Here is a 27963-nt window from a genome sequence, read left to right on the forward strand (position 1 = left end):
AAAGCAGCTTCCACTATCCTGCTCCGACAGCTGCTTTATTTGTAAATTAATACTCTCCTTAAAACTGGCACATGTAAAATCAGTGCTGCTAACTGGCATTTAAGGCAATGATTCTAAACATTCTTGTGTAAGTTCAACTGCCACAGCAGTACAGAATTTAAGTTTCACACTGCAACAAATGTTCAAGTTATTACAGTAATAATTATCCAGAAAGTAAAAAAAACCTTTAATCTTAACAGTAAAAAAAAGAAAACACTTTACAAATACAAAAGAAATAGCCTGTGACTAAATGTCAACATTTTAACAAACAATGTGCTTCAATGTCTGGATCAAGAAATGAACATTAAAAAAAATGCTTAAAAATACATGATCTATTAGTACAATAGACTTTATGGGTAGTTACAGATCTTATCTAAAGAAGAGCTGAACAAACCATGCTTCAACTACCTCAGAGAAATTAAATAAAACCTGTAACCTTACATGTTTATTTAGCCGGTATGGACACAGCACCCAACACCAGTGAAAAAAATCTACTAAAATCTAGAATCTTAAAATGTTACAGTTGGGACAGGCTACATCCCATTGGTAACACAACAGAACACTTCATTATTGCAGACCAAGTCTTTGCATCTCCCCAGTTTTCTGCAAGACAATCACAGGAACTTAAAAGCAACCACAGATAAAACAAGTTATTTCATGCTGCACAAAGAAACAGCTGTACTGCACTTGGTTGTCAATACAGGATGCTATCTAGAAACCAAAAAGCTCTTTGAATTTATTACCATATAGTTTAACTTTTAAAAAATTCCCTACATAATATCAAGAATATTCCAACATTTTAGAATCAAAAAAGTAAACCGTCTCCTCCAATAATTTGACGAAAGCATCCTCAGAGCACGCAGGAGATTCCAGCATATTCTTGTTGCCATCAGGAAATTTTTACATGGTATTCTGAAATATGTAAGATGCTTTTATGTATGTGAACTTAAAAATATAAAAGCCTTGCTGAATTTCTCATCAAAACTTTGTGGTACTTTACACATTAGAATGAGTTATGTATCTGCTTCAAAACCACAACCCAAACTGCAGAATAGCAGAAGTGTGTTCAAAGTTAGTTTTCCTCCAACTGATACATTTCAATACCTTCAATGCTCATGCTCCACAAAGAGTTTGTCGAAAATTCTACTGTACAACTAATGGTGGTTTTTAATTTGAAAAAAGATATCAATATTATTTCTATATCACAAGACCTTTTTTCCTGCAGATACCCAACAGTAAGTACAATTTTCTCTTCCTCTCCCAAAAGAAGTCACTTAAACTAACCTCTTCACTGATGAAGTAAAAATTCCTTAAATTCTATCCTTCCCTGCTCTCCAAGACAATATCCTGCATACCTTAGCTGGTGAAGTAGCAGGAAAGTAGGCTTTTCTGCCACCCTGGAGTCACTGACATCCACAGCACATGCCAGCATTCTGGTTTCTTTTCTACAGATTGCATAGAGTAACAGCAGAGACCAGGAATCAGTTCCTACTTTAAATTTTAAGTGAAACCCAAACCTCAGATAAGCCAAGCACATGAACATTTGCTCTTGCATGATCTTGAGTGCAGCAGTGAAGTAACTGCTACATTTACGGTGTCTCACTTTAAGGCTTACAACCTACTTGAACCAGTAGTGAATTGCACGCTCAAAAGAGCACAAGATATACTGCATCGCCTATTAGTGCTTATGTACAGTATAAGAACAGTGCAAATGCAAGCTTTTAGCCTAATCCTCTTGTTCTTTCCATTCTCGAACAAGAATATTGCTACAAATATAAAACACATGATCACAGCTTAATTGCTGTACAAGAGAAGCGAGCTGTCCAAGCCTCATTTACTGTCAGAGCACCTTCATAGTGCATGTTCTGGCAGGGCTGAATCAATTCACCACCCATAAATGCCACATCTTAAGTAATATTTTGCTGCTTCAACATTAAGCAGTTAAAATGGACTCAGGTTTCAGCCTACTGTAATCTCCAAAGCAGCCTGACACCAGTACCAAAATGTTAACATAATGCACAAAAAAAATGATGCTGGAAACTTTAAATTGCAAGCCTGAAGTACTGATGTCCATGCAGAGATAGAAAAACTTGATTTGGGACTGGCAAATTACGCTAGCCCATCAGCTAATTGTTCCAAAACGCTTTTGGGTTCCCAGCACATGGTATTAGAATAAACTCCAGTAAATGTTTGGTTTTAAGAGGTTATTGTAGCATGAGCTGAGCTCATACCTTAAGAACTTGTACTAATGTTGCACAGCTAGTTACAAAGCATGCCCCAACAACAACATTTCATGCCACTACATAGTAGAATCTAGATCCCTAGCTTCGATTCTTGCTCTTCAGAGCAGCAAGAAATAAGAGCATTGGCATATATACTGTAAATCAAACTCGGAAAAATACAGCATCAGAACAGTGAACGCAGCAGAAAATGCACTTTTTTGTATGAAACGAGCATCTGACTGGAAATGTTAGCAACAGCCAGACTGCAGTTTGCCTTAACATTAAAGTGTAATAGTTACACATGCAGCATTAAATAGCCCACGAGTAAACACAGTGAGAGCACTGTTCTTGTCATTCTCCAAAGTAAACCAATAAGGAGCGCGGGAGGAAGCCTGAAGTTCTGTTAGAGACTCCAAGTCATGCAGACATTATCTAAAAAAGACTTACTATGAGCTAACAATACAGAAAGGGAAGTTTTTAGATTGTGAAATAAAGCTATTTATTCTTCTCTCCTTCTGTACTAATGTTTCTAGAGCTCAATGTTTAAGATACAGCTGCTTTCAGCTGCATGAATGCATACTGAAGACTGGAAATTTAAGACCACCAAGTCACAAAAACATGCATAAGTTAGACAAATTAGTTACAAATCCAAAGCCCCCAAATTAATTTCGCCCTCCACCCGCACTAAAAGAATTAGGCAAAAACATACATACAACTAACGACTGTAAAAAACAAAAAACCCACAAGCTATAATAAATTAAAAACAGTTTATGCAGTACTTAATTCCATTCTAGATTTCCATCTGCACTTTGCTTTTTGTCCGTTAAACCTTCTGTCATTATTTCACAAGTCCTTTAACTCTGAGGACATAGAACAACATCCACAACCTGAAGAGCCACTATGGGAAAGGGTTGCGTTTTATTTTATTCCAAGCACAAAGACTGCCAGCCATGCTTACTCTTTGAGCATCTTTAAATGAAAAACAAGCTCTTGGCTCTCAGAAGTCCATTCACAGAGTTTAACTAGAGACTGTGGACTCCCCAAATCCCACCACTTATTAAAAAAAAAATAATAATAATAAAATAAAATAAAATAAAGGTTCAAAGAAAGTTCATTCACCCATTTGCTTTCATCACCATTTTAAAGAAACCCATGTAAACTGTATTCCTGCGCTCTGGAATACATGTATAACTATAAAATGATTCATTTAACATGTGTGCGATCATGAAACATACAGAGAACGCATAAGCTAACAATTCAAACTGTTCACAGCGCAGGGCACATGGAACCCTCAAGACAGGTCGTATGTCAGCACATTTAATAAGCTGTTTCAGACACCTCTGAGAAAGAAGGAAACTGATGCTGATACATGCATGAAAATTTTGTATGCAACTCTAAAACACAGTACCTTTGCACAGAGGTGGAAGTTATTGCATAATTATCACATTTATTTGCAACTCACATTAAGGCTAGATTTAATAAAACCGGGTCTTTTCTGGAGCTCGTGTATGGGCTTAGCAAGGAAGTCAGGTATTTTTGTACTGAAAAAGACCATCGCTTAAAAAAAAAAAAAAAAAAAAAAAATAAAAAAAAATGACCTGCACTTTGTAACCAAGCTGACAGGGCAGAGAGTGCATATTCCACTTAATGATATTCTGCACAGCTATTTCTCTTGAGAGACTTCTCCTCTCACTTCTGACATCTATTATATACCCAAGCTGTTAACAAACAAGTTACAAATGTAAAATGAGTTTTGTTCTATCAACGTATTTGTTTGCCTTTTTAAAGTCCCTATTTAATCTCTGCTCCATTTAGAAGCGTTACAGCAACACCCCTGAAAGTCAACCTACAATTAAAATTTTTCAAATCTTGATTTTCAATCATGCCTTAAGAGTCATCTCCCCCACTGGCACTAGCAGCCTGGAGATGCGAATGCTAACCTCCCATTCATTGCAAGCCAGGCACTTATTGCTGGGAAATCAACTACTTCAGCTAAAAAGAACTGACTAGTGCTTCATCCCTTCCCAACCTTATTATCCCAATTTCTCACTTAATGACAGCACTTTTGCATTTATCAGTGCAAGCAACCTCTGGCTATTAAGTCTGACTGTCAAAAGACTGACCTCTTGCTTTTTTTCAGTAAGAGCCCAGCAAGCAAAGAAAAATGGCTTTAAACCAAGTAACTTCAAGACTTTCTGATCCAAATGGGAAAAATGTTGAAGTCAATTTCTCCTATTAACTAAAACGTAAGAGGTCTAGCTTCTCCAGCTAACAAAATATTTTACCATCATTAAAAACTCATAAATTGCATGGCCCCAAGAAGGGGAGAGGCAAGAAGGTGAAGATAAAAATAAGCTGTGTAACTACTTATTGAAGACTAAAACAAACTAACAGGCAACACAGGTACTTGCAAGAACACAGAGATTGCATGAGATAAAAAAGGCTGTCTGTGAGTGAATATACATTCTCTGGTCAGAAGACTCAGCCTTGGAATGACCAAAGTCAATTAAGGCATTCAGCCCTCCAAATCACACCCACTAACCTTTATTTATTTCAGAGAACAGTTCACTTGAAGATATACAAAATACAGTTGTTCATTGCCAAGATAAATGTTCCCCCATAAGATCCTCTGCAGTAAGTTAAAATGTAAGTATTTAAACTCCCTCAGCTGGATCAGAATGTAGGACTAGTATTTTTTTAATGTATCACCTGAATTGCTACTGTTAATTTTTTCACATCTTTTATATTGTTATTAAAAGGCTGTAGCTTCAGTCATTCTCAGCTACAGTTTTCAGACACTGAGATGCAAGTGCAATATAAAATTCAATACTATTGGATATATAAACATACATTACACTAAAAACCTCTAAGGACAATGTAAAACACTATAATGGACACTTAAAAAAGGTTATTGCAAACCTATAAGCGGCATATAAGGTATTCTCTATCCAGTCAGACATTTGCCTGGATGCTTCGTCCCTCCCAAGATCAGAGGGTTATTTTAGATTATTACTGAATATAAAAAATGTTACACAAGAACCCCCTCTCTCAGAAGTTAGCGTCTCCTAATTTCTAGATATTAGCTGCAACTAAACAGAAACCGCATCTGATTTTCTTCCAGTCAGACAGTTCTTGTGGACAAAGATATGATGCTAGGTCGTGTGAAGTGGCAAGTTTTGTCCATCACAGGTATCTCCACAGGAAAAAAAAGGAAAAGCTGCAAGTCACAGCAAAACATAACCCAAAGGATATAACTTTGAATCCTACTAATTGCAAGTCATTTTGAAACACGTTTCCATATAAAGAGAAGACACTCTAGGCAGACAACTGGGGAGGAGAAATGTGCAACTTTAGGTTTTGCCGTTACTGGGATAGAGAATACAGGAGTCCTCTGAGAATTATTTTCTTTGCCATTGCTATATTATTGCCAAGTACTGGAGAATAAAGACTGAATATTGCAACAGCTTTATATCATAGCAGACTAAAAGTTCAGTGTTAGTGTACTGCCAACACTAAAATATTGCAATGAGTGACTTAAATCTAAATGTGCAGCAAGTTTTAACAAACAAACAGAAAAGAATGCCCTCTAATGTACAGCTAGGAACGAGCGAACCAAACACTGGAAAGGTACTTTTGTAGGTAAAGGCTATACTGCATTTAAAGTGCAACACTTCACTGCCACTCCCATACTGCAAAAAGAATGAACCCTTTAGATCACCATACCAGTCCCTGCATTTCATTAAAACAAACACAGAGAAAACTCCTGAGAAAAAGTAAGGCTGGATTAAAAACCCACTCAACTGCAACAGGTAAGTCTTTGATTTCTGTTCCTCTAGAACAAGCTTGCTGTCAGAGGTCAAAATTTTTCATGATGGCATCATGGTCAAACTTGAAGCTCAAGAAAGCTCTCGACGAGAAAGTGAATTTGTAATGCCCATTACATGCCACAGAGTGTCCCTCTGTCTGTTCTAGCAGCGGGTCTTCACTGGAGCAACACATGTCATAGGCTGCATCTGCTTTAAAAAACAAAAAAGAACGAAAAACTTAACTGCAGAAAACCTTAACAGCTATTGATCAAGGGGATTATTTGATAATATGCTTGTATTAGCTTTACGTTGCTGTACAAGAAACTTGTTCAATTAATATCAAATCACCCTGGCAGCTTGGTTAATTTGGTCATGGTTTCAAACAAATAGGGTGGCAAAAGAATCCCTCACCTTTACTAGCCTTCTAGTGGTCAAAACTGGCCAATTTCATAGGAGCTGTAATAAGTATTTTGTTTTACACACAACAGTAAATATTGCCTGCATATCACAGGTTTCGGGGGTGGGGGGAGCTTGCTAAATGTTGCCCCACTTCCAGGGCAGAGACTGAAGAGCTACTCGCTGCCCTTGAGAGGGACTGGCAATTTCAAGAGTTATCGTAAACAGCCCTGGCCATGGTCGCCCATGAACAACTCTGTATTCTGTAATCCCGCAGATTTCACAAATAAAAAAAAAGGAGTGGAAACCCTGATTTAAATAAATGGTTTCTCTTGTTGGCATGAGCTGCAAGAAGTTGATGCAGTTCTAAAAATTCAGACTTTTCCTCTGAAAAAGTTGCTTCATTTAACCTGCACCTTGGTATATGTAAGACATGGCATCCCCCATGTACAGAACACCTTCAACCCTCAACATAGTCAGGTGTGTATGGAAGCTAGGAATACGCTTACCTGTTTCAAAATTATCCTGAAGTCTTCGTGGATTAAGCTTTTTTTCACATTTCTGGTTAAAAGAATGACCACATTACACTCTTCATAACACAGATCCTAATTCTAATCAACTCACAAGGAGATGCATACAAGCTTGGACACTCTTGAATTAGATAAAGAGACATAAAAATCAACATTGAATTTAGCTTCTTCAACTTAAAACTGAAGTGCAGTCCCAAAGCAAGTTCTGAATTACTGCTCCCCAAGATTACCTAATGAGCACCTCAAACTCTACTACAAATGTTTTGAAAAAATAAAATGTTAAAATATAGAATTAATTTATTTTATAATTCTATTTTATAAAACGTAAGAATCTTATGTAAGACGCAAGAATTATTATTTTAAGGAGGTATTGGTTTCAGATTTTTTTTTTTGAGAACTGAAGGAAAAAGAAAACTGACATGCACTAAAAGCTTTCCTTCCCCTTAATTATTTGCTCTCAGCATCATACCAAGAGCTGTAGACATGCCACTTGTATGTTTACTGTTAGTGCAACACCTCCACACCAATACTTCGGATATGGGAATGTTATTCACTGATAAGTTTACATGATTAAAAAAAAAGAAGAAAAAGAAAAGAAAAAAAGATGGCAAATTGGGACTCATTAAGAATGTATATTGAGAAGGGGATTATTCAATCGTTCCGGCACTAACCATATTGATGCTGTGCTCCTACAAGAAACACAAGCAGGGTCCCACATAGTCCATAGAAACTTGAACACAATTCACTCCTTCCCTCATCGCTGTTTCAGAATCACAATTTTCTGTGTTTTAAAAAGGTTCTTCTAGCCTTACAGCCTGAAGACCACCTTCACAACACAAGCCAAACTGATGCACTGGCAGGTGCAGGAGTCTGCAGACAGCCTCCAACAGTGCTGAAGTGTGAACTCCCCGGAAATCTCAGTCAAGGTTCCAACACACTCCAGGATTCCAGAATTATGGAACATGGTCTTTTCTAAGAGGCCACTGATTTCAGCATTTCTGCTGCAACTTGTTACCTGACATGTTGTTCCCTTTCCCTGCCCTGCTGGGACCCTGCCTGCAACTATCCCTCTGCTTCCCTACTTTCTGCAAAAGGGAAGCTTATTTGGATCACAATGCGTGCTCCCTGCACTTCTACATAACACCAAACAGCAGGGAATTAGGAAGCAACAGCTGGAGTCCAGCTTATTAGCAGAAAGCAAGAAGCAGCCAAAGCACAGACTGACAAAGTGAGTCACATAGCCATAGAAGCCTGGGAAGTCAGGGCACGTTGCCACTGAGGCTGGCAACGTGCTACCTTCTTCCCTGGGCACTTCAGAGTTTGGCCAAATTAATAATACTGTCGGAACGAGGGCACAAAGAGTGAAGCCTGGAGAACACGGGGAGAACATCTCCTCAAAAAGAACCACTGTCAAAAAGAGCATTAATTTGGTGTGCATACTCTTCAACAATGAGCCAGGGGAGGGTGCTTGTGTGAGTGCAAGAAAGAGTATCCAAGGGGAACACAACATGAACTTTGGGGCTAAACATTAGTGAATTTAGTCCTACTGTGGCATAGGATATATAAGACTCTGGGGTAGAATTTTCCAAGTCTACAACTCCAAGTTCTAGCCAGAGAGGAAGCAAACATATTTTACAATTAATATGTAGTTTTTCCATGCAACAAAATGTCATCACACACACAAACCAATTACATGTATATTTTGACTTGGCACCATATACTAGGCATTTATCTGGCAAAGACCTAGAAAACCACAGAAAGGCCTGACTGCTATGCACTGGAAAGAAATGGTTTTCACAGGTGATATCTTTTGCTGGACTAACTACATGCTTAGGATCAAGTTAAACAAGCTTTCAAATTCTTCACCAGATTGAAAGCCTTGCATTCAAAACCTTATCTGACTTGTCTCACATTATACCTGAACCACTGTGGCTACAACATAGCTCCAATACCATTATGCACTAGAATTCGCTTGCAATAGGCTACCCAGAGGAATTCTAATATGCAACGGTCAAAGGACACTGTTCAATTTTGTATGCTTTCATCACTGGGCAATCTACTGTTTACCACCAAAGCTTTAGTCTACACTTAATTAAATGTCACCAAAGTTGTTAATGCAACAGTTACTGTTGTGTATCTTACCAGTGTGTGGTTCTGTTTAGCTGGCTGGCTGTGGACCCCATTTGTCCTCTTCTTTTGGTTAGGAGTGTCTTGATATTGCTTTCTACCATTGCCCCTCATGTTCTGAGTCAGCCATCATGCCCCCAAAGAAAGGAGTAAATATTAAGATTAAATGTCAGCAGCATGCACCCCTGTACTATGACACTTGCCAAAAGGCAATTTTCACCTAAATGTCTCAAAGTATTATTGACAGTAAATATTTTGCAGATGAGAAACTGAGGCACAATAAAATTAAGACAGCTTCTCACCCACCAGGCAACCAGAAGAGGTGAGAGAAGAAATCAACCAAAGCCCTATCCCCTGCTACAAATACCAAAGCCTTAAGTAATAATGGTTCCACCACCCCTTACGGTAACAAAAGCCAAGACTCTGAATAAGTACTATCAATTTTTAAGGGCCCAAACAAGCCTACCTTTATTTTCAGCATCAAAGCCTACCTTTATTTTTAAAACTTCAGACATCTCAGAATGATTATATGGCTTCTGTGGTTGTGGCTGCCTATGCTTTGTCCACTGGTCTCCTAAAGGCCCATCTGCAAACACCTGCTGACTATAACGAAGTTTGGATCTAACACATTCAAAAAAACAAACAAACATTTTAGTTGCAAGCAAATTTCAAAGCTATTCTGATCAGAGCAAAAATGCATTTTTTTTGCTTGTGTAGTAAGGTGTGAAAGTAAAATGGAACTAGAGAAAACAGAGGTATAACTTAGTATTCTCCTCATTTACCATTTGTTTACCTGGGAAACAGCTGGGCAGTAAGAAAAAAATATTTCCTGTGCTTTGAAAGGCTAGGGTATTTATCAGATAACAAGAAAACTCCCTTTTCTCCTGTTTATCAAGTAACAAGAAACCTCCACCCTCTAGTGGGACATACCTAGCAGGTAGAGGCAGAAACAGTGACACTTTTATTTTTATTTTATCCAGCAAAAACTTTGGCACTGAACTACACTGAAATGCTGAAGAAAACTCTCTCTTTGGGAGCTGGAGTTAACTTGAGAAGTTGCTGCGACCCATGAACATTACAAAATACTCATTTCCATTTAAAGCCTTCCTGCCATCCAATTACATTCAAAGTTTGACTCCACAAATGACTTATCACACTGATTTTTTCAAACGCTCCTCTTGCTATTGCTCTAGCATAGGTTTCATTCAGCTGCCTCTGAAATTACTTCACAGTCCCTTTGTTTTTAGTGACTTTTTAACTTTGATCTATTATTCCTGACATTTTTAGAAATCTTATCTACTTGTTCTACCTTTTCTAATAGAGAAATTCAATTTTTTTGTAACGCTCCTTCTTTCTTTGTGTTCCACATTCCCCATATGGAAACTCAAAACATTCTCTGTTTTGCCATTTTAAAAAGTTTGCCAGATAGCACTGTTTAACCTTTCACCCTATTAAGATAATACTTTTAAACTATATTATAATAAATGTTAATACTCTAAACCAGAAAAAAAAACACTTTTGCTTTATGGCCTTTTGTTTTATGACTACTTTTGTATTATGCAGGGCTGAAGACAGGGCTCTAAGTGACATGACTTATTACCTCACTTTTTCCAAGCTGGGTTTGGATGGCGTGCTCCCAGTAGATGAGAATCCATTGTCACTATCAGAGGAGTCTCCATACCTTCGAGAAAGCCAGTCTCTCAATGGTCTGTAAACATTAGCATTAAAAAAAAAAAAAAAAAATCAGCAAAATCAAGTTTCATCAAGCAAACAAACACACACACACAAACACATACACAGTCTTTCTGACAAGAAAGGGTGAAATGGTCTGGGCTAGCCTTTGACTTTTCTTGAACATACCTGATAAAGGGAATAGCCATGAAAAACTTGTTAGGTGCCAAACCTAGCTTGGACTTTGGGGTCATGTCATTTCTATGGCATGGTAACTTGTCAATTGAGAACCATTCAATATGCTGAAACACAGGAAAAAAGTAATTACTTTAGTGATGTCTAGAAGGGATTTAAGTGAATGGCACATCAACCACAATGATTTTCTTCAAACTGCAGGAAGGGTTTGAATTAATCAACTATGACAAGAGTTTGTTCATTACCATACCTAATTATTTAAAATGGTACAGTCACTTTTCTGACCACAACCGCATTGTAATGGACACTAATACATAAAACACACCAAAATGATAGGATAGGGATACCTAAAATGTGGACTATGGTACTCAGTAACTTATTAAGTTTAATTGAAAATAAAGTCTATAATAACAAACAGTGCTTTATTTGCAAGAATGCCATGAAAGGCCAGGGTAATCAGAGGCTACAAATAGTTTTGCAAATTTCTCTCTCACCATTCCCATCCCCCCCATTTTATTTCAAATGCAAGCAAACAGATCACCAGTACCCACTCATAGGATGCTCCAGCACGCATTATGTCTACATAAGAAAAACTGAAGTATTGTTCTAGTACTGAATCCAGCCTATGGTTGATGACAAAAAAAGCAATCCAAAAAGGGGCAAGATAACTGTTTTCTAACATACGAGACTTTTATAACAACAAATATGATGTTTCTATTTTGAACTCTGCATAACATGCCATTAAAATGAATTAAATAAAAATAAAAGTACTCTGAAAACCGATTCAATATACAAAAAACCTCACTTAACCTCTTTCTAGATGCATGCTTCAGCCAAGTCGTGCATACTTTAAAGGGTAAAGAATATTGCAAGGACTTTCCAAAACAATTCTATCCAGTCCTCAAAAAGAAGACTCAAAGTTTAGCTAGATCAGGGGTTCCCAAACTTTTTATGCTGAGGACTGGCAAACCACAAACCGGAAGTGACCACAGACCAGCAAACTGCACACCAGCAATGACCAGCATGCTGTGGGCAGGCAGCCAACCCTTTTTTATACTCAGTTGGCTGCCGGTCCTCAGTATGCTGCTCACTTCCAGTCCACAGCTTGCCAGTCCATGGTCACTTCCGCTCCAGCAGCCAACCATCCTGCAGATTAGCAGCCAACCCTTTGCAGCCCAGTACCAGGCTGCGGCCTGGGGGTTGGGAACCCCTGAGCTAGATCAAATAAAAAAGGCACCTAAAGCAAGGAGACCATCTATACCTCCGAGGAATCTAAATAGGAGGAAGAGGGCATTTGGAATTCCAAAAATACAGATAAGGTTAAAGTTGATCCTAATTTTCAAATACTGCTCTTGAATTAATTTGCATTACAAGAAAAATTCAAATGCCATGAAATGATTAATGTCAACAACAATACCAGAAATTGTTCAGGATTTCTCCCCTTTGCAACAGCTTTCTATAAGTCCACTGAGTACAAATATCACACACAATGGCTGGCTCCCACTGCACTCCACACCCCAGCCTGATCCCTGGTGTTTGCTGCACACTAGGATCTGCATTGTATGGGCTGCCTAGAGAGTTAGAGCAGCCCCCATTTTGCTTTTCTGGGGTGTAGGCTTTTGCAGAGTATCCTTCATATATTGATATTCCCAGAAGAAACCAAGCACCAAGGAATTTAGTTAAGACTGAATAAAGACTATTAGCTACAAAAATATAACAACAGTTAGAAGAGAGAAGGATGTGCTTTACTGTCACAGATAAACCTAGTACTGGAGCATGCAGGCTATGATAAACGTGGCATCTTAATGAACAGCTGGTCAGCAATCAGTCTTCACATCAGACCTGCAGGAAAATGACAAAACCTAGTGATGAAATGCTGCCTTCAATCTGCATTTGGAGCATTCATCACCTGTTTCTTTTAATATCATGCAGGCCCTTAATTTTGATCAACCTTCTTTAAGTTACTGCCAACACAGAGGCTTCAGCATAAGAAATAATTATGCATACCCGAATTTCTCTTCTGGTTTTGGGATTGAATTTTGTATCCTTTGGAACTCCTGGAATGATGTACAATCGTGCTATCTGATCGTTGATTCGCAGCTCAATGTAGTCATCTTTGCAGATGTAATCTTTGATATCAAAACCAGTTTCTTCAAACACCTGAGCAGCATAGAAAATGCATTAGATTTTGTAGGTCAGACCTTCAAAGTAACAGCACAAAGGTCAATGTTGTGTACATAGAGTAGTGCTTCTCAACCAGGGTGCCACAGAGGTCCTTTCAGTGGTGCCACACAATGTTAGTACCATTAGGTGTATAAACATGACTCACAAGATAAACCAAGAGAGTTCAAATAGAACCCCAGTGTTAAAACCTTTCTGACCTGTTATGATCTGAGTTCTTTGCAACAGAATAATTGCTTTATTATTTTTCTGCAGTCAACAAACAAACTAAGAGCCAGTATTTTCCAAAGGGGCCCCTGAGTCTAAAAAATGATGAGATCCACCAATATAGAGACACTGATGGAAGAAAGCAATAGTATTCCATGAATACAGAAAAGGCATTTCTGTAAAACAGAATGAAAGAATAAAGGCAGAAGGAATAAAATCAGCTAGTCAACCCACATTTCTCAGAAGTAGAGAATGAGTTAAAAGTAAAGATAAAAGTAAAGATAAAAAGTAAAGATCATCTATACCAGAGAAATTGTCAGAAGCCAAAAAGCACGCAAGAGAAAGACTGCTTTGCCCAGGGGTATCAAACATCTGGGCCTGTAGACCAGATGAGTAAAGCGGGACCAGTCCAAGGGCCAGATTGGGCCTACGGATCCCTCGGATCCAATGAATGCAGTGCCCATTTTGAGACCTACGCCACATGAGGTGCACACCCCAGCCAGTCTGGAATCCATGCTGCACACAATGCTCCCCTGGGCTGGTCTAGGACTGTGCTGCATGTGTCCTGGATGTGCAGCACAGGTCCTGGACCAGATGAAGTGCATGCCACATGTAGCATGAATCCAAGGTACTGTATGTGGAGCCAGCCTAACATGGCACATGGGTCAACTCAGACATCAACATCAGGGGCCAGATGATAGGCTTCCACAAGCCAGGAGTGGCCCAGGGGCCAGATCTTTGACACCTGCTGGTAGGCCATTTCCTTGGGGAAAAGATCTGAGTTAGGAAAATGCACCAATCTCCCCTTTATGGGAAAAAGAAAAGAAAAAAAAAAAAGCAAATTTTTCATCTTATCCTCCCAAGCTCTGTGCTGCAGTTGCACAATCTCATAACTATAACCACTGTTCTCCCCTCTCCTTATCATCTAACTTCCCAAGCCATGTTTTTGATTGGTTTGTTCTACTGCATTATTGTACTTTCTTCTTATGTGTTTCTCTAAGTGTTATAAGTAATATTCTGCCTCAGGGGTCAAAAACCTAAAGCTTGTGAGAAGGAACACAGGGCTTCAGCTGTAGTTGCTCTCCCCATGCCACCATGAAGAAGCAGCAATGACAAGAAGTGGTGACAGTAATAACTGGGTCCTAGCTCCCACCCACCTGCCTGCCTCTGACCTGAACTGAGCCATTCTGGCCCATAACCTGAAAAGGCTGCAGACAGCTGTTCTACACTGACACATATCTAAACTGGATGTGAAATGCTGGAACTGGATTATATTACAGATTGAAACAACACTTTAAATACAGCCAGATTTTATTTTTCTTCTTACCTGAAGCTTCCAATGTCCTTTCAAACAGCTCATGTAAATTGGAGGATACCTTCAGAAAATTAGAAATAAGGAGCTATCCCCTAACCCACAACAGGTATACTTAGAAAGCAATGAATTCTAAGAAGCTTGTTCAACCCAGACAGGAAATCAAATGCTTTTTACTACCTTCTTTTGGCAATCCAATTCCATCTCCCAATATCTCCAAGTGAGAGTTTATTACCCGTCTTTACATAAGTAAAAATAAAAATAGGACATAAAATTATCCAAGCCGCTTTTACATCCAGATGCAGTGTGTGCCTGGCTTTCTGCAACAGTAAATTCCACAGGCAGGCTATGCACCATAGCTTTATATTTTACATGCCACTGACCATGACCCTTTGTTTCTATAATAGGGAAGAGCATAACAAGCTGGAACTGTTCATGCATTTTACCATAACAGTGTACTTTTCCCTTAACACCAACTTTTTAAGCAACAACCCCAGACTGTGCAGTCTCAGAAATACCAAAAAGTCTTCTTGTCATCTTAATTTGCCACACAAATATATTATTTTTATGTAAGATGACAGTCTTCTAGAAATTTTAGACATGTGCTTCTATCTCCAAGGCAGCTGGGCAAACTTGTATTGAATCACCACCACAAAAACACTCTCTCACATTCACTCATTTTTAGTCATTTTCCAAATTGGATCCTCATTTTACTTTTGATGTACATTTCTCTTCCATTGGTCATTCCAAGAAGTTTTTTACATTTTAGTTCCTTCTTCACGAACTGATATCGAGGAAAAGAGATTAATTTTACATCATCAGACAACAATCCAAAGGGCCAGAGCAGCTAGGGACTTTCTAGATACCCAAATCAATAATTACCAGGCCAACCTAACAGTTTTAACTGATGTTCCAAAAGCTGAAAAAGTTACTTGCTGACCCTAACAACAATCAAGATACAGAACAATCAAAAAATTTCAAGAACACATTAATTTCAAGCCCTGACTTTACACTAGGCACAGGCTTTTGATTCCTACAGCTGACAGCAGAGGGAATAAAATGCTTACAGCAGCCATATTCCAAAGCAGAAGCTTTCTGTAAAAAGGCATAGTGGAATTGCTTTTGGACTTGCACTAACATCCTACTCAGCATGAACAAGTACAACTACTGCTAAATTACTTGTGCACCTTAATTTACGAGTAAGGAAAGTTTAAACAATCATACTTGGAGCTCACCTCTCTAGCAGCACAGTCATGTGGAGCCTCTTCTTTATTTACTTTCCCTTTTGGAAATCCCCAGCCAGATTTTGCTAAATATCCCTGAACCAACAGTACCTAGAGAAAATGAAGACAAGAGTCAGATACCCATTAATCTCACTGCTTTGTCTTAATCTCAAAAACAACGCTTTGGAGAGACCCTTATATGTTCATTTTCAGTAGTTCGTCCACAAGGTTGGCGAAGGTTAGACAAAGAGTTATCAACTCTATTATTTTTATCATATAACATTTCAGCAAAATTTGGAGAAAAAAAAAAGGACCATGCACCAGCTGCCTCTGGTACACAGATAGTAAGAACACCCCCACTTCCTAACACACTCCTGCAAAAAAGAGAAATCTACAGAAACATAATGATAGGAATGTGAAAAAAAATCCTGCTGTATTCTGACGCCATTATCTATGATTCTGAGACTGAAAATGTTTTTCCCTCCAAAACAAAAAATTGCTGGTGTTAGTTAAATCCTAGTTAACATCCCCCCAGTTACTCCCACCTTGAACAAACCACTTCACAGATTGGCTTCAAACTTACATTTTCAAGTGTCTCATCAAGAATAATTGCACCATAGGTTGGCACTCCCATTTTATATTCCTTCCACTCATCTAAAACCTTTTGCACATCTTCACCTTGAGGCAGTAAAAAAGGGCAATGATTGAAAAGTAAAGAAACATGTCAAGGAAATTAATGCTTAACCTGAACTCATATCTTACACATACGTACAGATCTACCCAAAATAAATTGTTACAACTACTACTGTCTATATGGAATAGGGTTTTGTTCTTTTAGATTTCTCTCAGGTTTATTTGAAGCTGAAGTCATGCAAACAATCCAATATTACATTACATCCTACAAGTTGAGGAGGCACATAAGTGCTTTACTATTCTAAGACAAGCTACTTAGAAAAAGTTTAACTAAAAAACGGTACCATTTTAGAAACTTAAATAAACAGAAGTAGCCCAACTGGAGTTAAAAAGCAAATTTCTTACCAAATTTAAAAGCAAGTTACACCAAAGAGATGACCCTGTTCTAAACCTATATTTGCAAAGAAAGCACTTTGTTTCATTGAAGCATGGATCCTCAGGACACATCATGGATCAACATGGACACATTTCCTCCCCACAGCAGCTAGCCAAACCACTACCTAGAATCCATCCTTAATCAGTTGAGCTCAAGAATATTTTAATTCTGATTAAATCACTATCTGAGTATCTACTTAAACACACCTGGCAGTCTTTACTGGCTCATTAACTGACCCCAAAAAACCCAGAACTAGATAGCATACTGTACTGTTCTTATGGATAAGGCTCTCCAAACAATCTGTAAAATCAACACGCAATCATACTGCTTTTCTTTCTAATAAAAAAAAACTCTGTATCAGTGTACAAAAAAAGTAGTAAGCCAGGACTCTAGAATTTCATAACTTATATGGAAAATATAAATCACGTAGAGTGAGCACATACTATCCATAAAGTTACATTTCCTACTTATTACCTCACAATTATTCAAGGAATACATTTATTTTATGGCACTATTATATTCCCAGAAGTAGGGTAACATGAAAGACTGGCCCATCCCCAATATCATACAAATCAGATCAGTTTACAAAGTTTATTTTCAATTACCAGCATTTCAAACCCACCAGCAGCTGACTATAAAATCAAGCACCAGGCTTTCTGCCCTGGGAATCACCATTAAGTATTATGGAAGTCAGGACCAGATCTTCCACTCTTATGTAAAAGTACATGGGAAAAGGAAAAAATCTCTGCTGGATACCACCATGGAATTTACTCTGCAAAATTCCCCTTCAAGGAAGAAAGGGTACAGCATACAAACTCTGTAAATTCAAAGGATCAGTAGAAAGAGCAGAAGCCAACTGCATGGATTCATCAGGAACACAAGCTGCAGTTGGTATAATTCCCCATAAATGTATACCAATCCCATCTCCAAATAGGCACAGCCAGAGTTTACATTGCTCCTAGCAGGGTCAATATGCATTTCTGCTTCTCTGCGGAAATCCATCATGTTAGGAAAGAAACATGCCACAGAGCACTCTTAAGCTTTCCTTGACCATTGCTGAACACTGCAGTACTTTGACAGGAACAAACAGTAGAAATTTTAATAGAACCTATTTTTTTCTTTACTATGTTGTACTGACAGCGATTTTAAGAATAAATCTCATAGCTATACTTCAGTGCACATTTTATACACAAACAATGAAATGACAAACAAATACAAAGGATATCAGCTTTAGCAAAATCTCTTATCCCACACTGAGGTAATCCTGGTGTGTTCTGCATGTAGAAATCCAAGTAAAACCAATGGGCAAGTTCAATCTGAAAGCACACTCTGATCGCATTGTCTCTCTCCTCACTTGGGATATGCAAAATAAATCGGCTGGAAAAGGAAAATTTAATTAACCAAACGCGCACACAGAAGTTTAAGAAATATTTCTAACAAGCAAAATGCATTACAGCAGCAGCTTTAAACAACAATTTATAGGACTCTGGCAATGGATATCCTCCTGGTGGTCTGTGATGGCTAGAAAATTATATTCAAAAATTTGCTTTTAGGAATTGGTTTGTAGGTAAAGTAGATATTGTATTAGAAAAATGGTCTAGGGGAATGGCAAGGGGTAGCTAGTTTCTAAAAGCCTGTTTGTGACAAAGTTTCACAGTCTTCAAGGCAGACGCTGTGCCTGAGGCTAACAGACAGGTGGGCATACACACCCTGGGAAATTAAAAACATCCAAACAGCGTTCCAAAACATGAGATAGCTCCTATGTGGCAAGCCTAAGTCACAGGGACCAGCTGCAGATCCCTGGGATTCCCAGTTTTGGTGGATGGACCAAATTAGAAGCCTGGGGCATGCCCAAATTAAGACACTGGTAAATTACCAAACTAAGATATATGCATGTGATAGGTTTAGGAAACAAAGGAATATGCTGACAGAACAGAACACGGACAGTATGATGACCACAGAGAAACCAATCAATGGTACCCAGAAATGAAGAGTCATAAGAGGAGAAGAAAAAAAAAAAGAGGGATTTCAGAGCAGCAAAAGGTCCCCCCAAGGGGAGAACCCAAAGCCACCATGGATGGAGGGCACACCACCAGCCAGTTTTACCCACCCCACTGGGAGGGTGGGCCTCAGTCCTCAACCTCCAAGACTGCTGACATTTAAGCAAGACCCACAGAGTGAAGCTCACATGTTGGCCACGCATACCTTTCCTTTGTGAAGCCACGGTCTGGTAGATACAGAATCATGCGTTTGCCTTGCCTGCATTGTCCCTATCTGCTATCACTGTGTATCAACAGAATTTGCCCATTATTGAATGGAAGAAGTCATAGTCGGTCTGAGGTTTTGGGTCCACCTGGAATCTGGGTCATAAATCCAATGCCAACAGTCTGCCCAACCAAAGCTTTTGACAATCAGATAGGGAAGGCTTTAGAGTTAGCAGGCAAGTGAAAAGTCGAGAACCCCCTCCCCCCCCCATGTTACAAGAAAACTAAAAACAAGTCAATTCAAAATAGACTATTGTGAGAGCACAGATCTAAATACACAGCTATGTTTTCAGAATAAATGGTACAAAACAAAATTCAAAAAAGTCAAATGAATGCTATACCAACAAAACGCTCCTATGGCCACTGTCAACTTAAATATCCAACAAGAATGTGTCTCCTCACTTGTTAATGCCATTACAAGCTATTCAAATACTGTAACTTTAAAATGTGATTTATCTTGGCCATCTCCTCCTATGAATTTTGCCTGTGGAGCAGACAGTAAACAAGGTAAATCATTTTATTTTCCCAGTCTACTTTCTGCTCCTCATACACTGCACAGAACTGTCCAGCTTCTCAGTGAACAGGCACTAGAGGGCCCTCAGCCACACACTGCACAGACCCCCAAAGGCCGTGCAACCCACATTGCCCCTGTCCACACCTCAGGAGCCCCCCAACCTGCTGCAGGAGCAATCTTCCATACCACAACAGCCCCCTGACATGTTGCAGGAGCCCCCTCACTCCATACCGCAGGGGTACTTGATGTAGTGCAACATGCAAGCCCTCCCCCACTGCACCACAGGGCCCAATGTGCTGTGCCATGCCACACAAGCCACCCACTGTACCATGCCAGCTCCCCACAGTGCTGCACAGCCCCACTGTGCCACACAGACCCCTGCACACATGGCTGCCTTGCGCAGGGTCCCCAGGTTCCTCGAAGCCCTCGACCCCATGGACCATATCACTGGACCCTGCCCCCTGCAGCAGGTGCAAGCAAAGGAAGCTGGAGGATGGAGAGGAAGTCCAGGGACTCCAACAGTAGTAGGCCAGGAATGGTATCCAAGCCAGGAGTCCAGAAGCTGCATGCAGCCTGTGGGCTGTCAGCTGAACAGGCCTGTGCTAGCTCATGTTGCAGAGCACATTTCTAGACTTAAGATTTATATTCAAACAGTAAAATTTCCAGTTTTAAATAAATAAAACAGAATCATCTTAAAGTTCATCATAGCTTATTGTTTTCAAACTTAAATTGTCAAGTTTAAGCTATCCAGCAAAGTCTCTTCAAATCTAACTTCAGAGACCTGCCAGATATGGACATGGGACACCAATGCTACAGCTAGGAGCCAGAAAGTTACCTTTTCAAAATATGCTTTAGCAATATTCACTAAGTATAAACAGTCCTGTGCAAAGAGGGACCTTACTCACGTCCATGATAGTGATGGTAACTTGCTGCAGTAGCAGTATACTTTGCCAGAGAGCTAACCCCTTGAAGGTCTGATTTATTTATTTATTTTGATATAGGTATCCCTACCATTCCCGCCAATTGCCATCACACTAAAGATGTACACTGGAAGGTTAAAAAAATATTATTCCTTTTTTTTGTGTGGTCATTGTGACTGTCTGGTAAAGAAGGCTTGTCATTATTGGCAAACATCCTTTTGCAGAGTCAAAAGTCAAACATGGAACTGAAGAGTCAGCAAGAAATAGTGTGACCAGATTAAAAAAGGAGAAAGGATCAGAGTACATGAGCACATTCAGCACCTGATTTATGCAAGGGCAAGGGCAAACCAAACAACAGATCACAAACATTATTTTTAAAGGTACTATTGGAAAAATGGCATTAAAAAAGTTGATCAAAAAAGTTAACTGCCATTTTAATTCCAACCTGTGCCTCTCCAAGGTCCTGAGAAGTTTTAATTTAATGGCATGATTGGGATCTGATCCCCGAATTCCACATTTATGCATCATGCCATGCCCAACTAAATCAAAGTTTGGGTCTCTGTCTTGCAATCTGTAATTCTACTGATGCATCTCGAGCAAGGCCCAGGATATCATCCTCCCACTGTACTCATCCTTGGTGAGGCCACAGCTGGAGTACTGCATCCAATTCTGGGCTCCACAATTTAGGAAGGACGTGGAAAAGCTTGAGAGAGTCCAGATGAGAGCCACACGCATGATCAAAGAGCAAGAGAACAGGCCTTACAAAGATAGGCTCCAAGCTATTTCTTTGCCTTCATTTTCCTGAGCAGGGACCAGACCAGCCCGCCCCCTAGGTCCCCCCTCAGGCCCCGGGGGAGGCGCACCCAGGCCTAGGGTCAGTGAGGATCTAGTCAGGGAACTTCTGGAGGGACTGGACATATTTAAATCAGCTGGTCCTGACGATCTCCACCCCAGAATGCTGAGGGAATTAGCAGAGGTCATTGCAGGACCCCTGGCATGGCTTTACGAGCACTCATGGAGCTCTGGTGTGGTGTCAGAGGACTGGAAAGGGGCCATTGTGGTTCCCATTTTCAAAAAAGGGAGGAAGGAGGACCCAGGAAACTATAGGCCAGTTAGTCTTACCTTGATCCTGGGGAAGCTTTTTGAGAGAATTATCCTGGTGCATGTCCACGAGGGGCCAGCAGGGGAGGTTATGCTTAGGGGCAACCAACATGGGTTCATTAGAGGCAGGTCTTGTCAGACCAACCTGGTGGCCTTCTACAACCAGGTCACAAAATCCTTAGACACAGGGGTAGCAGTGGACATAGCCTTTCTGGACTTCAGGAAGGCCTTTGACACTATCTCTCACCCCATTCTCATTATAAAACTAGAGGACTGTGGTGTTGACGCCTACACAGTCAAATGGGTCACTAACTGGCTGGAGGGCCGCACCCAAAGAGTGGTGGTGGATGGGTCATTTTCAACCTGCAGGGATGTGGGCAGTGGGGTCCCCCAGGGCTCAGTTCTCGGACCCGTGCTGTTCAACATTTTCATCAGTGACTTGGACGAGGGGGTAAAAAGCACCCTATTCAAATTTGCTGACGACACTAAGATGTGGAGGGATGTGAGCAGGCTAGAAGGGAGGAATAGGCTGCAATTGGACCTAGACAGGTTACAGGGGTGGGCAGAAGAGAACAGGATGGGTTTCAACACTGACAAGTGCAAGGTGCTGCACCTGGGGAGGAAGAACCAGCAGCATACCTACAGGCTGGGGAACTCCCTTCTTGTCAGTGCAGAGGCAGAAAAGGATCTTGGAATCATCATTGATGCCAAAATGAACATGGGCTGACAGTGTGGGGACGCGGTCAGTAAGGCCAACCACACCTTGTCCGCATACTGGGCCCTGTGGTACATCCACAGATGCATCTCAAGCAGGTCCAAGGAGGTGATCCTCTCCGTCTATGAGGCACTGGTCAGGCCACAGTTGGAGTACTGCATCCAGTTCTGGGAGCCACACTTCAGGAGGGATGTGGACAGCATTGAGAGGGTTCAGAGGAAGGCCACTCACATGATCGGGGGCAGCAGGGCAGGCCCTACGAGGAGAGGCTAAGGGACCTGTTCAGCCTCCACAAGAGAAGGCTGAGGGGAGATCTAGTGGCCTGATACAAACTAGTCAGAGGGGACCAGCAGGTATTGGGGGAGTCCCTGATCCCCAAGCACTACCAGGAGTGACTAGAAATAACAGTCACAAGCTGGCAGAGGGTAGATTCAGACTAGACATCAGAAGGCACTACTTCACAGTCAGGGCGGCTAAGACCTGGAACCAACTTCCAAGAGAAGTGGTGCTGGCTCCTACCCTGGGGGTCTTTAAGTGGAGGTTAGACGAACACCTCACCGGGGTCGTTTGACCCCAGTACTCTTTCCTGCTGCGGCAGGGGGTCGGACTTGATGATCTGCTCAGGTCCCTTCCGACCCTACTAACTATGAAACTATGGGACTCTTCAGCCTGGAGAAGTGCAGGCTCAGGGGTGACTTGGTGGCAGCCTATAAGTACATAAGGGGTGTGCATCAGGATCTGGGGGAACACCTGTTCACCAGAGCACCCCAAGGGATGACAAAGTCCAACGGTCACAAACTCCTGTAAGACCATATTAGGCTGGACATAAGAAAAAACTTCTTTATTGTCTGAGCCCCCACGGCCTGGAACAGACTCCCTCCAGAGGTGATACAAGCACCTACTCTGGACACCTTTAAGAAACTTTTGGATGCTTATCTTGCTGGGATCCTTTGATCCTAGCTGACTTCCTGCCCCTTGGGCAGGGGGCTGGACCCGATGATCTTACAAGGTCCCTTCTAGCCCTAATGTCTATGAAATCTATAAACAGCTTAAGAACAGCACTGGAAATAAATTATATTTATGTTTACCTACTGCAAAACCACACTTCATTGACTAAGATTATTATGAGAATTAGCAAGCTCTTGCTTATTTGCAAATAAAGATTTTGACTTTATAGCATGCTTTCCTGAAAGAGCCACTGGGCTGATGATGTTGTTTTCAAGGATGTTTTCTATCAAAAATACAACTTTGTAACCAATGCACATTGTTACTGTTTACACTAACAGTGCTGAACCTGCAGCTCGCAGGCCAGATCTAGCCCTAAATATTGTGTCATCCAGCCTGCCAGGCTCCCCATGGATCTTTGGGAAGCCCTGCACATTAGATCAGGACTGCAGTGGCCACCTTCATCCCATGAGCCACTGGTGACCTCAGCTGGCAGCTCTTCCACAGAGCCGTCGTCATGGGCATGTATGTGCTGAGCTTCACAGACCCCCCGGTGCTCCTCCCCCTTCTGGGAAACCCTGGTGCTCACGACCCTTGAGTGTGCCAGGCTGCAGCCCCTCCTCCTTCACCTCCACCTCCAGAACTCCTCCTGAGGTTCTGGATGAATTTCACCCCCCACCTTTTTGTTTTTGGTCACCCCACCCACAGCCCCACCAAGTACCAGGACCTCCTGGTCAACCTCCTCCTGGCCACGGCCAAGTGGGTCCTGTACTTGACCAGGAAGGAGGCTATAGCCAGGAAGATGCCCGGAGACTGCTGGGCCACTTTCCTCTCACTTGTTTGTGCACGTTTCCAGGCAGAGCACCAGTGGGCAGCATCCACCGGTTCCTTGGATACCTTTGAGGACCGGTGGGTGCAACCCGGGGGGCTCTGCTCATTGTCCCCCTCAGGAGCACTCATTTTCACATTTTGACCCTTTGGCTCTCATGTTACTCCTGTCCTGTTTTTTGCCTCTGTTGTCCCAGGTATTTTGTTGTAGCATTCACCCATTAGCTCCCATACAATAGGGGCTACTAGTTAGCCAGGTGGGCCTTAGGGCCCACAGTATTTGAATGTTACAAATAGGCAGAAGTGCAGTGGCATTGGGGGCCTTGTGCTGCCACCTGGCCCTCACAAGCCTGATCCCAGCCAGGTAGCAGTGATGCAGAGCCCCCAGAGCCTGCCCCCAGCTGGGCAGCAGCAGCAGGAGGCCCAATCCAGCCTATGGACAGGCCCCTGCCATTCATCCAGACAGCAGGGTGAAGACCACGAGCACTGCTGATTTATACTGTCATATGTCTGATCCCCGTTTTATAAGCAGGTTTCAGGAGATGTAATTTTCTACAGTAGTAGACCTTTCCCTCTTTTTTAACAAACTTATTCTAAAGGACTTGTATTTGGATTCTTTTTGCCACAGCAAAGTTTTCAACACTTTTATCGTTAGAACTTGATGAATTCAGAACTGTAACTGAATACTTGAGTCTGAGCATGTATTTTATTTTAGGTAACATTACACTACTCCTCACCATCCCTAACAGGAATGCTAATCCCGGAGAGAAATACAAACCCTAAAAGCAGCATCTAGCCTGTTGGATTTATCCAGCCAGGGCCCATGAAAGTTCTATAGAATACACACTTCTAGGCACTGAAGTTTCCAGATTAGGGATGCTCAATGCACAGCCTGGGGCTGTAATTGCAGAGGCCTGCCATAATTCTCTGTTAAACTACTTTATTACACAAAAAGAATAGGAAAAACAAAACAGGAAGTCCCAGACCCTGACTGCATGTGATCTGTTAATTTATGCATGTGTCTGCAATGCAGTCCAGTTTCCTACTTGAAAATGCTTTGAGGGCAGAACAGATGTCACTAGTGGCTGCTCTCCACTGGAAAGTATACCTTGCAAAATGTGAGTTATGCACCCCTATTTTAGATCTTTTGGGTGTTAAGAAAGCCTCCTGATTCTGACATAATGTCTGCCTAAGTGTGCAGACAGACAGCTACTTGGAAGTTAAATGCCCTTCACCTTTCATTAACTAGATTTCCAAGGCTAACTATAAGTTACACAGAAACGTCTACTATAACAGTGCTGACTCCTGGGCAGGATCAACTAGCAACCATGTATGCCTTAATGGTTGACATAAGGGGAAATGACCACTCCTCCTTACTTAAGTGCACTGCTGCATATTATGGAGCCAGCAGCTCTGCATTCAGTGTCACGGCCCATCCAAGAGAAAGAGAAACTATCTGTTGAGAGTTCTTCCATACCCACTCCAGGTGTAGTAAATGGGATAAGATGCTGTATCATTTGCCCCTGCTAACTTAGTATGGCATTCAGCAGCAAATGCAGAGCTCAATTACATCTAAACAGACATTTTTTACCTTCACAAACATTCAGTAACAACACAGAATCATATATGCATCCACCTACTTTTGCAGCAACGCTTCATAAACACTAAAGGCATAATTCAGACTTTCGTGAACAACCCAATTTCTACATTCCTGAGATAAAATGAATCAAGCAGACCAAATATTTGGCTGAAGGCTAGACAGAAGTCCAGTTGGCCAGGCACCTCACCACTGAAGCAAGTAACAGCTAAAGAAAGCAAGAATTATCTGCCTTCTACAACAATTCTCCAGAAGGGTAAACATAAGGTTAAATTCTTCTCTTAATTTAAGGGGCTCATAATTTATTATTATTCAATGACAGAAAAAAATCATTAACACAAAGCTAAGGTTGTATGGTGGTCTGTCATGCCCTTCCAGAACATCAAATTCAGCAAAACTTCAACTTCAGACTTCGAAACAGCAGAATTTAACCTTATCTTTACCCTCCTGGAGTTGGCAGCAGTCACTAGCAGCCATTTACATGCACTCCCCCCTGCAGTCCTACTTCTCTGTCATTTCCATTCACTGCATCAGATGCAGCTATTTTGAAAGAGCAAAGGAATTACCTGCAGTAACAAGCTACATTAATTAGCAAAGCAATGACTGGTCTGGGGGCCTGTGCCTGCTCCCCATGTATGCAATTAAATGAATGAGTTGCATAAAGACCTTCAAAAAACAAGCCAACCACCCCCAATTCTGAGCAGTTCTCACTTAAGCAATGCAGTGTGTCAGCAACAGTTCACAAGGGACTATAAACAGTAAGAGATGCAATAGTTTAATTCTGCTTCAGCTTTTGCTGTTTTGGATGCTCTGGAAGGACATTAGCAACATTCGTTCTGCATTAATGATTTTTTTTTTTTTTTTGCTCACCGGTAACAACAGGTAAGCAAAGGTACACTAGATGGCATCATGTGCATAAAGGTACAAGGGATGCAAAACTTAGCAGATGTGGTATTCACTCTGCAGAGCTATCTACATAGACAGACGATACCTACTCAGTACAGCTCCAAGGCACAGTTCATGTGCATGCAGCTGGCATGTCATTCAGAAAGGGCAGGACTGTTTCATTTGGATACACGGGGACATGGGTGCCAAGTACGTGTGGGGGCTGGAGGATGCTGCCCCCCCCCGAAAGAAGGCTGTCATCTGAAATACATACAACTTTCCCCATGTCCATCATCTTAGACCCCCACTCCCAGCAAAAATGTCCATCATCTTAGATATCTTCCGCCCCCCAAAGAGACTGTGGATTCTCCGTTCCCCGAGGTTTTCAAAACACAGCTAGACAAAGCTTTGGCTGGCATGATCTAGTTGGGGATGGTCCTGCCTTGATCAGCAGGTTGGACTAGATGGCCTCTCGAGGTCCCTTCCAACCCAAACTTCCTGTGATTCTGTGAAAAACAGAAGTTGAAGCCTACAGCTGGTGATTTCCAAGATGTGACCATGTGCCAGCCCCAGAGCCCCACAGCTCAGCAGGTCAGAGCAGGTGCCAGTGACACCAAGGTCACAGGCTGGACTGCAGCAGTTTCGCTCAACTTGAGGGTGGCAAGAGCAGACAAAAGGGTCGCAAAAGAACTTTAACAGCGGATCCTCCTGCAAAGGAGACACACGTGGGGCTCTTCCCTTGCAGGCTGCTTGGAGGCCCCACGCGCGGCAGGGCGGGGCTGGGCCTGGGGCAGGGCAAGGGCGCTGGGTGGGATGGGCCGCGCCTGTTTACCAACGGGTCCTACTGCAAGGGAAGGCGGCCCCGTCCCCAAATCGCGGGGCCGGGCCGGGCCGGGCCGGGCCGGGGGGGACGGGGGCGGGGAGCCGCGGAGGCCCCGGCGTCACCTGCACAGGTCGTCGAGGACGCTGCTGGGAATCTCGGGCCGTTTGGTCTCCATGGCGACGCGCGGCTCATCCCGACGCGGCAGGCCTGGACCAGCGCGCGGCGGAGGGGAGGAGGGGCCGAAAAGGGGCGCAAGCGCTCGCTTCCGTCCCGCAACGGAGAGAGGGGCGGGTCTCCCCGTGGAAACTGACAAACGGCTCCGCCAAGCGACGGCGACTGCCAGGCCGGAAGGGGCGGGCAGCTCGAGAGGTCATGCCGGCCGTCGAGCCAATC

General features: G+C 41.8%; 1 protein-coding gene across 2 annotated transcripts; it reads right to left on the minus strand.

The window, feature by feature from the left end:
- Positions 1–202: 202 nt before the first annotated feature.
- DCP2 (decapping mRNA 2) lies at positions 203–27890 on the minus strand. 2 transcript variants are annotated; one of them, XM_006272102.4, is made up of 11 exons: positions 27693–27890; positions 18204–18355; positions 16493–16620; positions 15922–16020; positions 12994–13146; positions 10981–11093; positions 10721–10828; positions 9612–9741; positions 9136–9237; positions 6973–7024; positions 203–6274 (listed from the first exon to the last, which is right to left on the minus strand). In XM_006272102.4, exons 1-11 carry the CDS (start codon positions 27743–27745, stop codon positions 6111–6113), a joined length of 1254 nt encoding a protein of 417 aa, XP_006272164.2. In that variant the 5' UTR covers positions 27746–27890; the 3' UTR covers positions 203–6110. The 2 variants fall into 2 exon arrangements, with proteins under 2 accessions (XP_006272164.2, XP_006272163.2); XM_006272101.4 differs by having other exon boundaries at positions 203–6277.
- Positions 27891–27963: the final 73 nt, after the last annotated feature.

Source organism: Alligator mississippiensis, chromosome 3, assembly GCF_030867095.1.
Source record: "Alligator mississippiensis isolate rAllMis1 chromosome 3, rAllMis1, whole genome shotgun sequence".
Lineage (NCBI taxonomy): Eukaryota > Metazoa > Chordata > Crocodylia > Alligatoridae > Alligator > Alligator mississippiensis.